We start from the raw sequence: 15,853 nt of genomic DNA on the forward strand, positions 1-15,853 counted from the left end.
AATAATGGGGGACAACAAAACAACGGATGAAAACGAGCAGTATGGTGGAAGTTCCTGGTGTCAAGAGACGTGAAGTGTGCGAAATTACCATAACTAGACAGAAGGTTCCTTGGAAACTAAAAGGTCTGAAGGTAAATAAAGGACCTGGACCAGATGATATACACTCTAGAGTTCTGAAAGAAATTGTGGAGACATTAGTAATGATCTTTCAAGAATCACTAGATTCTGGAATGGTTCCAGAAGACTGGAAAATCGCAAACGTCACTCCACTTTTCAAGAAGAGAGAGAGGCAGAAGAAAGGAAATATAGGCCAGTTAATCTGACCTCAGTGGTTGGGAAGATGTTGGATTCAATTGTTAAGAATATCATTTCAGGATACTTGGAGGCACTTGATAAAATTGCATGGTTTCCTTCAGGGAAAATCAAGTCTCACAAATCTGTTGGAATTGTTTAAAGAAATAATAAGTATGATAGACAAAGGAGAACAGATGGATGTTGTGTACTTGGATTTTCAGAGGGCCTTTGACAAGGTGCCACACAGCAGGCTGCTTAACAAGCTACAAGCCCATGGCATGGATAAATCAGTGGCTGATAGGCAGGAGGAAAAGAGTGGAAATAAAGGGAGTCTTTTCTGGCTAGTTGCCAGTCACTAGTGGTTTTCCACAGGGGTCTGTGTCAGGACAGATTTGATTACATTATATGTCAATGATTTGGATAACAGAATTGATGGCTTTGTTGCAAAGTTTGCAGATGATATGAAGAAAGGTGGAGGGCAGGTAGTTTTGAAGAAGTAGAGCGGCTACAGAACGGCTTAGACAAGTCGGAGAATGGGCAAAAAAATGTCCATAAATGTACAGTCATGCACTTTGGTAGAAGAAATGAAAGAGATGAAAAGTTTATAAATGGAGAGAAAATACAAAAAACTGTGATAGAAGGTGACTTTGGAGTCCTTGTACAGGATTCCTTAAGGTTAATTTGCAGATTGAGTCTGTGTTGAGGAAGGCAAATGTGATGTTAGCATTCAATTCAAGAAGACTAGAATAGAACATAGAACATAGAATAGTACAGCACAGTACAGGCCCTTCGGCCCAGAATGTTGTGCCTACCCTTAAACCCTACCTCCCATATAACCCCCCCCCCGCCTTAAATTCTTCCAAAGCAGTCTCTTAAACTTCACTAGTGTATCTGCCTCCACCACTGACTGAGGCAGTGCATTCCACGCACCAACCACTCTCTGAGTAAAAAACCTTCTTCTAATATCCCCCTTGAACTTCCCACCCCTTACCTAAAGCCATGTCCTCTTGTACTGAGCAGTGGTGCCCTGGGGAAGAGGCGCTGGCTGTCCACTCTATGTGCAGGGATGTAATGCTGAAACTTTATAAAGCACTGGTGAGGTCTCACAGAGTATTCTGAGCAGTTTTGGGCCCCTTACCTTATAAAGGATGTGCTGAAACTGGAGAGGATTTTAAAGGAAGTTCACGAAAATGTCTCCAGGATTGAATGGCTTGTTATATGAAAAGCGTTTGATGGCTCTGGGCCTGCATTCATTAGAATTCAGAAGAATGAGGGTGACCTCATTGTAAACTATCGAATGGTGAAAGGCATTGATAGAGTGATGTGAAGAGGAGGTTTCCTATGGTGGGAGAATCTAAGACCAGAGGACACAGCCTCAGAATCGAGGGGCATCCTTTGAGAATGGAAATGAGGAGGAATTTCTTTAGACAGAGAGTGGTGAGGCCAGCTGTGAGGCCAAGTCTTTATGTATATTTAAGGCAGAGGTTGATAGATTCTTGATTGGTCAGGGCATGAAGGGATATGGGGAGAAGATAGGAGATTGGGGCTGAGAGGAAAATTGGATCACCCATGATGAAATGGTGGAGCAGATTCGATGGGCCAAATGGCCTATTTATGCTCCTATATGTTATGGTCTTATGATCTTATGATTCTCCTCTGAACTTTCTCCAGCACAACAATGATTGTTGATCAACAATGATTATTGTGCAGTGAATGCAACAGCGCACAATACTCCAGTGTGGACTAAGTAATGTTTTGTTCAGATGCAATATAATTTAAGATTTCGGATTAGCTGTACTTGTCACATGTACAGCAAAACATACAGTGGAATGAGTCATTTGCATCAATGACCAACACTGTCTGAGGATGCAGCATGGCAGCCCAGCAAGTGTCGCCATGGAAACCAGAGCACTCGAGGGAAACCTATATGCCAAAGGAGATAATGAACAAACTCCTTGCAGACAGTGGGGGGAATTGAACCCTAATTATTGGCCCTGTGAAGCACAGCACTAAACGCTACCCTACCATCCACTCTAATGTCTCATCCTTTATATCAGATTGGCGTGGCATGGTGACATAGTGCTTAGCACAATGCTTTACAGTACAGGTGACTGGGGTTCATTTCCTGCTGCTGCCTGTAAGAAGATTGTACATGCTCCCCGTGACCACAGAAGTTTCATCTGGGTGCTCTGGTTTCCTCCGACAGTCAAAAAACGTACTGGTTGGCAGGTTCTTGTAAATTGTTCGATGATCAGGCTAGGATCAAATCGGGGGGATTAGCTGGGCAGTAAGAGCCTGTTCCACGCTGTATCTCAATAAATAACTAAATGGAAATAAAAACAGAAAATGTTGGGAACTTACAGCCAATCAGGCAGCATCTGTAGAGAGATAAACACAGTTAAAGATTTACTGTTGTTGCTTTGTCGATTGGTCTCCTCTATTTCGTTATGTCCTGTGTTATTCTGCTGAACACTGTGGGCATTCTCTGTCAGAATGCATCACGACGCTTACAGACTGGCCCAAGCACATTCTTGGATGTGTTGGTTGTTAATGTAAATGACACATTTCACCGTATGTTTCAATGTACGTGTGATGAATAAATCTGAACCTGAAAACTAATCTCAATCTAATATTTCAGGTTGACGACAGTTCAAGTTTATTGTCATCTGATTGTACATATATACGACCAGATGAAACAGCATTCTTCCGACCACAGCGTTCCTGCAAAACGTATATCACACACAATACCTTTTGTAGCATTTGCCATTCAAAGGCATTAGTGTTTCCAGACCAGTCCATGACGCAGCCAGCCAATGCACTCTTTCTTACACAGCTATAGAAGCTTGCCAAAGTTTTAGATGTCATGCTGAATCTCTGCAGGCTCCTCAGGAAGTAGGTGTGTTGCTGTGCTTCCTTCACAAGGGCCTCTGAAATAGAACAGCCCAGGAGTGTAAAGTTGCTAACCCTCTCCACCTCTAGTCCTCCGATGAGGACTGGCTTCCCTCTCCTGAGGTCTACAGTCAGTTCCTTTGTCTTGCTGACACTGAGTAAGAAGTTGGTGTTGTGACACCACACAGCCTAATTCTCAGTCTCTCTCCTGCATGCTGATTCATCACCACCATTGATTCGGCCCACAACAGTATTGTTATCCAGCAAACTTGAAAACAGTGTTAGAGCTGTGCTTAACCACACAACCACAGATGTAAAGTTTTTCTCTCTGCCTTTCACAATCCTGCTTCCTATTTGTGCTGCTCCAAACCATCCCCCTCTTCCTTGTCTGAGCCTTTGTCTCTCACACCTTTAGCCCACTCCCAGTCATTTGCCTAACCACGTCCATCCTTGCTTATTTTCCAGGTCAATCTCCTGGCGTTTGGAGTCATTATTTACAAGGTGTTCCGGCACACTTCCATGTTAAAACCAGAAGTGAGCTGCTATGAAAATATTAGGTAAGTTTAAAGTCAAAAAAATCTCCATTTACATTCAATTTTCAATTATTCTATTTTATGTGTTTTTTAGTGGATTCTATTATATTTTTTTGTTTTCCTGTGGGTGCCTGCAAGAAAATGAACTTTAAGGTTGAAGATGGTATACATACTTTGATAATAAGCTTACTTTGAACATAATACATAGGTGCAGATCTGGACCACTTGGCCCATCGAGTCTTCCCCGCCATTCCGTAACGCCTGATATATTTTCCCACTTCAACCCCAATCTCCCCATAACTTTTGACGCCCTGACTAATCATGAACCTATCAGCCTCCACTTTAAATATACTCAGTGACTTGGCCTCCACAGCCATCCGTGGCAATGAATTCAACAGATTCACCACCCTCTGGCTAAAGAAACTCCTCCTCACCTCTGTTCTAAAGGGGATGTCCTTGTATTCTGAGGCTGTGCCCTCTGGTTCTTGACTCACTCACTACTGGAAACATCCTCTCCACGACCACTCTACCTACAGCTTTTAATATTTGGTAGGTGAAAATTAGATTTGATTTAGACCTTTTTATTATTTATCACATGTGCATCAAAACATACAGTGAAATGCATCACGCACGAAATGCTGGCTCTCAGCCCGAAATGTCGACTGTACTTCTTCCTGTACACGCTGCCTGGCCTGCTGCGTTCCACCAGCACTTTGTGTGTGTTGCTTGAATTTCCAGCATCTGCAGATTTCCTCATGTTTGAGTGAAGTGCATCGTTGGCATTAACGCCTAACATAATCTGAGAGTGTGCTGGAGGCAGCCCACAAGTATCAGCTCACATTTCAGGACCAACATAGCATGCCCACAGTGTTCAGCAGAATAACAAGCACCCAACTTCAGAGATTATCATAACATTGGAAAAAGCATCTGGCTTCTTTTTCCTGTGTGTATATAGAACATAGATCATAGACCAGTACAGCAGAGGAACAGGCCCTGCAGCCCACAATGTTGTGCCAAACCAATTAAATTAGTAATCAAATGGACAACTAAACTAATCCCTTCTGCCTACACAATGTCCATATCCTTCCATTTTCCTCACAAATGTGTGCCTACCTAAATACCTCTTAAAAGTCCCAAATGTATCTGTCAGAGTCACTAGCAAACTCGAGTGCATGTATCACAGATACTTCAGCAAATCAAACAAAACCACAGATTTGTTACAGAAATTAACCAGCAAAACTAAAATGAACTCAGGCATGCTATACAGAATCTGGAAGAACTGAAATCATAAGACCATAAGATTTAGGAGCAGAAGGAGGCCATTCGGCCCATCGAGTCTGCCCCACCATTCAATCATGGGCTGATCCATTTCATCCAGTCATCCCCACTCCCCTCCCTTTTCCCCATACCCTTTGATGCCCTGGCTAATCAAGAACCTATCTATCTCTGCCTTAAATACACCCAATGACTCCATAGCCGCACGTGGCAACAAATTCCACAGATTTACCACCCCCTGACTAAAGTAATTTCTCCACACCTCAGTTCTAAAAGGACATCCTTCAATCCTGAAATCGTGCCCTCTTGTCCTAGAATCCCCTACCATGGGAAATAACTTCGCCCTATCTAATCTGTTCAGGCCTTTTAACATTTGGTGTGGTGTTTCTATGAGATCCCCCCTCATTCTCCTGAACTCCAGGGAATACAGTCCAAGAGCTGCCAGATGTTCCTCATACGGTAACCCTTTCATTCCTGGAATCATTCTAGTGAATCTTCTCCGAACCCTCACCCACGATACACAGAAGAACAGAGTTTCACCAGACAAGGATCCACAATGACCAAGTGAAGAGGTGTTGACAAGCCCCCCGACCCCCCGAAATACACCCTGGAGCACATAGGAATTCAGGACCAATCAGATGCCCACGTGTGCAGACGAAGTAATAATCCCCAAAAACAACAACTAACAGTACAAAACATTGAAAATCCCGTGTTAGTTGAATTACCCCAAACTGAATCAAAGTGATAAATACAAAGAGAGTTTAACAATCCCCATGATCACAAATGAGACACCTGCAACACAAAGTGAACAACCAGAGCCAGTCCAAAAACAAACAATTGGACAGAAAAGGTAAACAATCCAAGGAAATCTGCATACCTGAGAAAATACAATCCACCTACTAAATGAAAAGCAATTTTTTCTCTTTTAAAAAAATAACCCTGGTGAGACAATATCTGCCTCTACCACCACTCCAGGCATAGCATTTTCCAGGCACCCATCAATCTCGGTGCAAAGAAGCAACTTGCCCCTCACATCTTTGAAATTACCCTATGTCATCTTGAATGCATGCCTCTAGTATTAAACATTTCAACCCTTGGAAATATATATTGTCTATCTACTCTGTCTATGCTTCTCATAATTTTATAAACCTCTATCAGATTACCCCTCAGCCTCCATCACTTCAAGGTCTGCACAACATGTAAACCAGGTCACAGCATGAAGATGAATAGACAAGTACATTAATTAGCACAATAGACAGGGTGGCTCCATAATACAGTATCTGGTTTATTCCCAAATTTCAATAGATAGTGTAGTCGCATATTGTGAGAGGTTGACTTTATGGTTTAACAAATAGTGTGGTTTGTTAGTGGGTAGTCAATAAGAAGTCTCGTAATATTGCATAGTGTGAGTCTGTATGTAATAAAGACGATTCTTTCATAAGACAATGAGGAAAGTGTATTAGAATTTAATCTACAAAGCAGTAACGTGGTGCTTGGATGGTGTGGATTCCCAGCTTCACTGTTCAATAGGCAGTGGTTCAAGGAATAGACAATCGAAGACAATAGGTGGCTGTGACGATTCAGAAATGGAGGGACCAACACAAAGGACAGCATCACCTCAACTCATGGAAATGCTTCAGCTTAGTTCAGAGGGAGTTTGGTAGTGTAGTGGTTAGCACAATGGGTTACAGTGCTATTGATCACTGATCAGGTTTCAATTCTGGGTTCAGTTGTGTCTGTGGCTGAATAAATGTGTTTTGCATCTTGACCCCAGAGGAATGATGTCTTATTTATGTGTTTTGTTGAATGACAATAAACTTGAACTTGAATTCCTGCCATTGTTGGAAAGGAATTTGTATCTTCTCTGTGTGACCATGTGGGTTTCCTCCCACATTCCAAAGACATAAAGGTTGGGGTTGGTAAGTTGTAGGCTCGCAAGGTTTGTGTCGAAACCACAGGCTGCCTCTGCACACATGCTCAGACAGTGTTAGTCATTGATGCAAATGGTGCATTGTGTATTTCAGTGTATTGTAGTTGTCTCAAGTAAAGCCAATCTTTACATTTAACTATTGAATCTGACGTGAAGCAGCCGATCGTTGCATTGGAAAGGGGTAAGGCTCCTTCAGAGATACAGTACAGAACAGGCCCTTCCAGCCCCATGAACCTTACCGTCCAGCAACCCACCTATTTAACACTAGCCTAATCACAGGACAATTTGAATGGCCAATCTTTGGACTGTGGGAGAAACCAGTGCATCTGGAGACAACCCACGCAGTCACAGGGAGAACATACAAACTCCTTGTGGATGGCACTAGAATTGAGCTCCAAACTCCAGAATGCTCTGTAATAGGGTCGTACTAACTGCTACACTGCTGTGGCCCCTAGTTACCAAAGTTTCCAGTTTGCCCAACCCTGTCGTGCTGCACAAGCACTTTTTAAATCTCATCAAAGGCATATCCTCCGACGTCAGGATCAGGAAGGGATTGTCCCTGAAAACGCAAAGTCAACAATTGGCTTTTTCCCTTCACTCCCAGTAATATACACTGGCTTCCAAAGGGAACAATGACACAGCTCTACTAACACTGAAAGCTAATTATTCCCCAGTGATGAATTGCCTCTACGCTCCAAGTGACACTGTGTAATTCAACTAAACCCACCTTGTAAGTATGCAGGCAGCTGGAGAATGGATTGAAGATACATTCAGTGCCATTGTATTAGGTACCTTCAGTAACTAATAAAGTGACCACCAAGTGTATGTTTGGGGATTTTTGCTGCTGTAGCCCATCCACTTCGAGGTTTGATATTTTGTGTATTCAGTGGTGCTCTTCTGCACACCACTGTTGTAGCAAGTAGTTATTTGAATTACTGTCATCTTCCTGTCAACTTGAACCAGTCTGGCCATTCTCCTCTGACCTCTCTCATTAACAAGGCATTTTCAGCAATAAAATTGCCGCTGACTGGATCTTTTTTTTCTTTTGCACTGTTCTCTGTAAACTCAAGAGACTGTTGAGCGTGAAAATCCCAGGAAACTTCTGAGATACTCGAACACTCCATCTGACACCAGAAATTATTCCACAGTTAAAGTGACTTCGGTCACATTTCTTCCACATTCTGATGTTTGGTCTGAACTGAACCACTCGAGCATGTCTGCATACTTTTCAAAGTGTAAAGTAAATTTATTATCGAAGTACATATATGTCACCAGATACAACCCTGCGATGCATTTTCTTGCGGGCATACTCAATAAATCCATAGAATAATAACCATAATGGAATCAATGAGAGACTGCACCAACATGGGTGTTGAACCAGTGTGCAAAAGGCAACTGCAAATACAAACATGAAGCACACACAAAATGCTGGAGGAACTCATCAGGCCAGGCAGCATCCGTGGGAAAGAGTAAAGAGTCGATGTTTCGGCCTGAGACCCTTCATCAGAGCTGCAAAGGAAGTGGAGAAGTCAGAGTAAGAAGGTGGGGGGAGGGGAGGAAGAAGTACAAGGTGGCAGGTGATAGGTGAAACTGGGAGAGGGGAGCGGGAGATGTATAAAGTTGGGAGATGTATAAGCTGGAGAAGGGGGAATCTGATAGAAGACCATGAAAGGAAGGGAAGGGGGAGGAGCACCAGAGGGAGGTGATGGTCGGGTAAGGAGATGAAGTGAGTGAAGGAAAAGGGAATGGGGAATGGTGAAGGAGGAGGGGGCAATCTCTAAAAATTTGAGAAATTGATATTTGTGCCCCATTTTAATTCCACTTCCCATTCCCATTCCGATATGTCAATCTATGGCCTCCTATACTGCTGCAATGAGGCCACAATCAGGGTGGAGGAACATCACCTTATAATCCGTTTGGGTAGGCTCCATACTGACGGCATGAACATTGATTTCTTGAACTTCCAGTAATTGATGGTTGGGCGACGGCTTCATAACATCAGAGACCCAGATTCAATTCTCACCAATGACACTATCAGATTTAGTACAACCTCCCCTATGACTGCAGGCTTTTCTCCTGGCACTCCTGATTCATAAGACCATAAGGCATAGGAGCAGAACTAGATCATTTGACATATCAAGTCTACTCCACTACTGTATTATCATTCTCAAGTGCATTCTCCTGCCTTCTCCCTGTAAACTTTAACATCCTTACTAATAAAGAACATATTAGCCTCCACTTTAAATATACCCAATGACTTGGCCTCCAAAGCCATCTGTGGTAATGAATTCCAGAGATTCACCACCCCCTAGCACCAGAAATTCCTCCTCATCTCTGTTCTAAAGTGATGCCTTTGTATTCTGAGCTGTGCCCTCTGGTCCTAGTCTCCCCACTATAGAAAACTATACTCTCCCAGAGAGTGGTGGATATGTGGAATGCTCTGCCCCAGAATGCAGTGGAGGCCAAGTCTCTGGATGCTTTCAACAAAGAGATGGATAGGGCTCTTAAAGATAGCGGAATCAAAGGTTATGGGGATAAGACAGGAACTGGATACTGATTGTGGATGATCAGCCATGATCACAGTGAATGGTGGTGCTAGCTCGAAGGGCTGAATGGTCTACTCCTGCACCTATTGTCTATTGTCTATTGAAACATCCTCTCCACATATTCAATCACTCACACATGGAGGCGCCATGATAGTGAAGCAGTTAGTGTGATGCTTTTCCAGCTCGGGCCATCAGAGTTCAGACTTCAATTCTGCTGTCCTCTGTAAGGTGTTTGTATGTCTTTCCCGGGAACATATGGGTTTCCTCTGGTGATTTGGTTTCCTCCCACAATCCAAAGGCATACTGGGTAGTAGGTTAATTGGTCATTGTAATTGCCCTGTGATTAGCCTAGTGTTAAATAGGTGGGCATGTGGCCAAGTGGTTAAGGCGTTCGACTAGCGATCTGAAGGTCGTGAGTTCGAGCACCAGCCGAGACAACGTGTTGTGTCCTTGAGCAAGGCACTTAATCACACACATTGCTCTGTATGGACCATTAGGACCAAGCTGTATGGGTCCTAATGCCCTTCCCTTGGACAACATCGGTGTCATGGAGAGGGGAGACTTGCAGCATGGGCAACTGCTTGTCTTCCGTACAACCTTGCCCAGGCCTGCGCCCTGGAGAGTGAAGACTTTCCAGCTGCAGATCCATGGTCTCGCAAGACTAACGGATGCCTTTAAAATAGGTGGGTTGCTGGGTGGTGGGCCCAAATGTGCCTGGTCCTTGCTGCATCTCGAAATAATTTTTTTTATTCCAGAAATGTACAGTTCAGTCAATTAACTGGCTGCTTTGTTCTGTGGATGTCTGTGGGAAGACAAATCTCAGGGTTGTATAACGCATACATACTTTAATAATAAATGTACTTTAAAAACTACACTGCAGAAGTCTGAAGTCCCACACCACCAGGTTCAGGAGCAGCTATTTCCCTTCCAACATTTGATTATTGAAACAACCTGTACAACTCTAATTACCTCAGTACAGCAGTAACATGATCACTTTGCACTACAGAGGATATGCTTTTATTGTTCTAATAGTGTTCTTTCTTGTAAAATTTGGTTCACTTATGTTTTTTTTGTGAATACTGCTTATGTGATGCTGCTGCAAGTAGGTTTTTCACTGCACTTGTACACACACCTACTCTTACATTATCATTATGAGAACACTCAGTCCTCTTTTATTGTCATTTAGAAATGCATGCATGCATTAAGAAATGATACAATATTTCTCCGGAGTGATATCACAGAAAACAGGACAGACCAAAGATTAACACTGACAGAACCACATAATTATAACATATAGTTACAGCAGTGCAAAACAATACCATAATTTGATGAAGAACAGATCATAGGCACAGTAAAAAAAAGTCTCAAAGTCCCGAGTTGATCGTCTTCCGAGTCCCTGATAACGGCAGCAAAAGGGAGAAACTCTGCAATAAACCTCCAGGCACCGTCAACTTGCCGATACCTTGAAAACACCGGACCACAGCCAGCACTGAGTCCATCCGTCCGAAAACTCCGAGCTTCCGAGCAGCCTTCCGATACAGCCTCCCGAGCGCCATCCTCTGCCGAGCGCCTTCGACCTCTCCCTGGCCGCTGAAACACACAAAGCCGAGGATTTCGAGGCCCTCAGCTCCGGAGATTCTGGTTACCACACAGTAGCAGCAGCAGCAAAGCAGACATTTCAGAAGTTTTCCAGATGTTCCTCCATACTCTCACGTCTGTCTCCATCAAATCAGGATTGTGCACGGTCCCCTACTTGACAGATAACAGACATCACCACCGAAGTGGTCACACACGCTGTTGTCGCGCCACCATCTTCTCCCCCCTCCCAGGAGGTATGACAATAAACTCGAATTTAGTGTCTTTAGTGTTTAGGTGAGGGGTAGAACCTGGAAGGCTACCTGGCTGACGGTCAGCATAGACTCAATGGGCTGAAGGGACTGCGTCAGTGCGGTGACTCTTGCTATGACTCTGAAAACCAGGAACAGGCAAGGTGAGCAGAAGGTTCTCCTGAGGGAATGATGAAGAAAATATGACAGCAAGCTAACTCGGAGCAGTGACAAAGAGAAAACCACAGACACTCAAACATCTTCAGGAGTGCAAGGGTGTCCCAGAGCACTTTACAGCTGATGAGATATTTAGTTGTAATGGAGGGAATGCAGCGGCAAGATATGTACAACTGCGACAGAAGAAAATGGAGCAGGAATAGGCCATTTGGATCCTCAAGCAAGCTCCCACAGGCAGTGATGAGCTAAACACATACAAACATATGCATAAATCAGCAGTATGAACACACCAGTCAGTCCCTCTTGCCTGTTCTGCCATTCAAAGAGATCCTGCCTAATTTCATTGTGGTCTTCATTTGTGGTAACCTTCAACCTTATCAAGAATTGACCATCATTAAGGACCCTCACCACCTGGACATGCCCCCTTCTCATTACTACCTTGGTTTTAAAGCTTTTTCATATGTTGAAAGATTGGAGCGACTGGGGTTGTATACACTGGAATTTAGAAGGATGAGAAGGGATCTGATTAAAACATATAAGATTATTAAGGGATTGGAAACGCTAGAGGCAGGAAACATGTTCCTGATGTTGGGGGAGTCCAGAACCAGAGGCCACAGTTTAAGAGTAAGGGGTAGGCAACTTAGGACGGAGTTGAGGAAAGACTTTTTCATACAGAGGGTTGTGGTTCTGTGGAATGCTCTGCCTCAGAAGGCAGTGGAGGCTAATTCTCTGGATTCTTTCAAAAAAGAGTTAGTTAGAGCTCTTAAAGATAGCCAAGTGAAGGGATATGGGGAGAAGGCAGGATTGTGGATGATCAGCCATGATCACAGTGAATGGTGGTGCTGGCTCGAATGGCTGAATGGCCTACTCCAGCACCTATTGTCTATTGATCTATTGAAAACTTTAAAGAACTATTTCTATCATTGTTTGAGAAAGACTCAAAGATTCACTATGCTCAGATAAGTAAGAAAAATTCACCTCATGTTTATCTTCAATGGTTAACCACATATTTCCATCATTAAGGATCCCACCAGTACCGCCTGTTTTACGGGGATCTAAAGTGGTGGGAAGTCACAGGTGAGAGTGATCTCCCAATACCCAGAACGTGCCTTCTTCTGATTTCTACCATCAGGGAAGAGGTACAGGAACCTGAAGACTCATACTCAAAATTTCAGTGAGAATTTCTTCCCTTCTGCTATCAGATTTCCGAACACTACCTTACTATTCTGCTCTCCTTTTACCCCACTTGTTTATTTATTTATATTTCTTATTGTAACTTACAGAATATTTTTATTATTATGTATTGCACTGTACTGCTGTGCGCAATAACAAATTTCACGAAAATCACCTTTTTATTCCAGCATCTTACCCTTTTCTTCTTTGTCCTGAAGAAAAGTTTAGGCCCAACATATAGACTATCTATTCATTTCCATAGATGCTGCCTGCCCTGCTGAGATCAATGGTGGAGCTGGCAGAAGATGATGACACATCGCAATGCCAGTGAAGGCGGAGGAAGGCTGCAGCAGTGAAGGGTCCTCAGTCATCTTGTATTCCATGTCACTGGACCCTGACCCCAATCTGTCAAGGACCATGTGATGGCCTCCTGTACATCAGCCTCCCCATGTTAAACAGCTATACTCAGGCATTCTCTATCTCAGGAGGACCAGATGGACCTCCTGAGATAGATGGACCTGAGATGGGATTGGTCCTCCTGAGATGCGACTGGACCTCCTGGGATGGGACTGGACCTCCTCAGACTGGTATGGTCCTCTTCAGGTGGGGCTGGCCCTCTTGAGATGAGTCTGGTCCTCAGATGTAGGTCTGTTTGGGTGCCCTAGCTCTGCATGGCTGGTGAATTAATGTACTCTCACCCTGTTTTTCAGGTCTTGTGCTCGTGGTGCCCTGGCCCTTCTCTTCCTCCTTGGTGCTACCTGGACTTTCGGGGTGTTGCACATTGTCAAGGGAACCATGGTGACAGCGTATCTATTCACCATTTCCAATGCATTCCAAGGGATGTTCATCTTCATATTTCTCTGCATCCTGTCAAAGAAAGTAAGTGTCACCTAAGAATGAGAGCATGAACCGCTGGAGCGGCCGAGTTCTAGCTGCTCAAGTTCATTCCTGATTTCAGGTGCTGTCCATATAGATTGTGCATGAGTTTCTTCCAGAGGTTTCAGTCTTCAAAGATCTGATTGTGGACCTCAGAGAAGGAAAGATGAGGGAGCGCACACCAGTCCTCATAGAGAGATCAGAAGTAGAGAGTGAGCAATTACAAGTTCCTGGGTGTCAATATCTCTGAGGTCCTAACCTGTACCCAACATAGCGACACAACTTTAAGGCGGTGGCTGTTTTTCATTAGGAGTTTGAGGAGATCCCAAATGTCACCTAAAGCACTTGAAAATTTCCACAGATATACCATGGAGAGCTTTCTAACTGGTTGCATCATTGTCTGGCATGGGGAATGGGGTGTTATTGTACAGGATCAAAGTAAGCTGCAGAGGGTTGTAAACTTAGTCAGCTCCATCACAGGCACCAGCTGCCTTAATATCCAGGCCATCATTATAGTGGCTGTCATCTCAGTGGACAAAGCCAGAGTGGTGATCTTGAGGCTTTAGCTCTTCAAGGCTTCAGCAAAGAAAGGCTTCAGTCTAAGAAAGCAAAAAAAGAAGAGCTCAAGATTTACCAAACACGAGGAAATCTGCAGACGCTGGAATTTCAAGCAACACACATAAAAGGTGAACGCAGAAGGCCAGGCAGCATCTCTAGGAAGAGGTACAGTCGACGTTACTCTTCCTATAGATGCTGCCTGGCCTGCTGCGTCCACCAGCAACTTTTATGTGTGTAACTCAAGATTAAGTTTCTTTTTCTCCTTCACTTCTTTATGTTACTCAGTTAGGACAGTAGAGATACCAGGCAGGATACTGGAATGCTCCTCTTGTGGGATGTGGGAAGGCAGGGAGACCTCCAGTGTCCCTGACGACTACAACTGCAAGACATGCATCCAGCTGCAGATTCTAACAAACCACGTTAAGAAGTTGAACTGGATGAACTCCAGATCATTCGGGAGGCTGAGGGGGTGATAGATAGGTCATATAGAGAGGTAGTTACACCCAAGGTGCAGGACAAAGGAAAATGGGTGACAGTCAGAAAGCAGAAAGGGGTTAAGGAGCTAGTGCAGAGTACACCTGTGGCCGTCTCCCCCTACAACAGATATATCACTTTGGATACTGTCAGGGAGGATGACGTAACAGAGGAAAGTCACAGTGGTCGGGACTTTGGTACTGAGTCTGGCATTGTGACTCCGGAGGGAAGTGGGGAGAATAGGCACACTGTGGTGATAGCAGATTCGTTAGTTAGTAGAATGGACAGGGGGTTCTGTGGGCAAGAACAAGATTCCCAGATGGTATATTACCTCCCAGGTACCAGTGTCTGGGATATCTTGGATCATGCCCTCAGTATTCCTAAGTGGGAGAGTGAACAGCCAAAAGTCATGGACCATGTAGGTACCAATGTCATGAGTGATGAGGTTCTGCACACAGAGTAGAGGGAGTAAGGTGTTAAATTGTGATCTCAGGATTGCTACCTGTGCCACGTGCTAGTGAGGCTATATCTAAGAAAATTTTACAGCTTAATACGTGGTTAAGGAGTTGGTGTAGGAGGGATGGTGAAAGGTTTCTGTATCATTGGGCACTCTTCCAGGGAAGGTTTGACCTGGATGGAAGGGACAGTTTGCATCTGAAATGGAGGGGGACTGATATCTTAGCACAAAGATACTGCACTGTGGGGTTCAAACTAGAGTTGCACGGGGGTGGGAACCGGAGTGCCAGAACAGTTGATGGAGAGGTTGTGGAGGCAGATGTTAGTAGATCCTCAGACAAAGTTAGGAATCAAAAGGCTGAGCATGCTGCGACCAGTGTCATCAGCAGCGTATATTCCAATGTAGGAAGTATTGTAGGAAAGGTGGATAACAGTGCTGAAGATGAGGTAGCTGGTTTACAAACAGAGGCATTGTGTAGTGAAGAGTGACTGTTGATAGGGCAAAACTGCAGTCAACAGGATGAGTTGCAACGTAAAAGGAAAACAAAACAAAAAGGGCAAATACAGAACTGAAGGTGTTATATTTGAATGCGCACAGTGTAGGGAATAAAGTAGGTGACTTGTAACACAGCTACAGATTGGCGTGTATGCTGTTGTAGGCATCACCGAATCGTGGCTGAAAGAAGAATATTGCTGGGAGTTTAATGTCCAAGGATGCACATTGGATTGAAAGAACAGGCAGAAAGCAAGGGGTGGGGGGGGGGGGGAGAATTGACCTATTGGTCAAAAAATGAAATCAAATCATAAGAAACAGGTGACATAGAGTCAGAAGGAAGGAGATGAATC

The 15,853-nt window shown here is 44.0% G+C and overlaps 1 protein-coding gene across 4 annotated transcripts in view; it reads left to right on the top strand.

Annotated features, from left to right (window-relative positions):
- adgrl4 (adhesion G protein-coupled receptor L4) overlaps positions 1-15,853 on the top strand; it is a 172,462-nt gene that overhangs the window by 135,410 nt on the left and 21,199 nt on the right. For all 4 annotated transcript variants that reach the window (XM_072273311.1, XM_072273314.1, XM_072273313.1 and 1 more), the window contains 2 exons: positions 3,649-3,740; positions 13,354-13,522. In XM_072273311.1, the coding sequence (XP_072129412.1) occupies positions 3,649-3,740; positions 13,354-13,522 (261 nt within the window). The remainder of the gene's footprint in view (positions 1-3,648; positions 3,741-13,353; positions 13,523-15,853) is intronic.

Source organism: Mobula birostris, chromosome 12 (assembly GCF_030028105.1).
Source record: "Mobula birostris isolate sMobBir1 chromosome 12, sMobBir1.hap1, whole genome shotgun sequence".
Classification (NCBI taxonomy): domain Eukaryota; kingdom Metazoa; phylum Chordata; class Chondrichthyes; order Myliobatiformes; family Myliobatidae; genus Mobula; species Mobula birostris.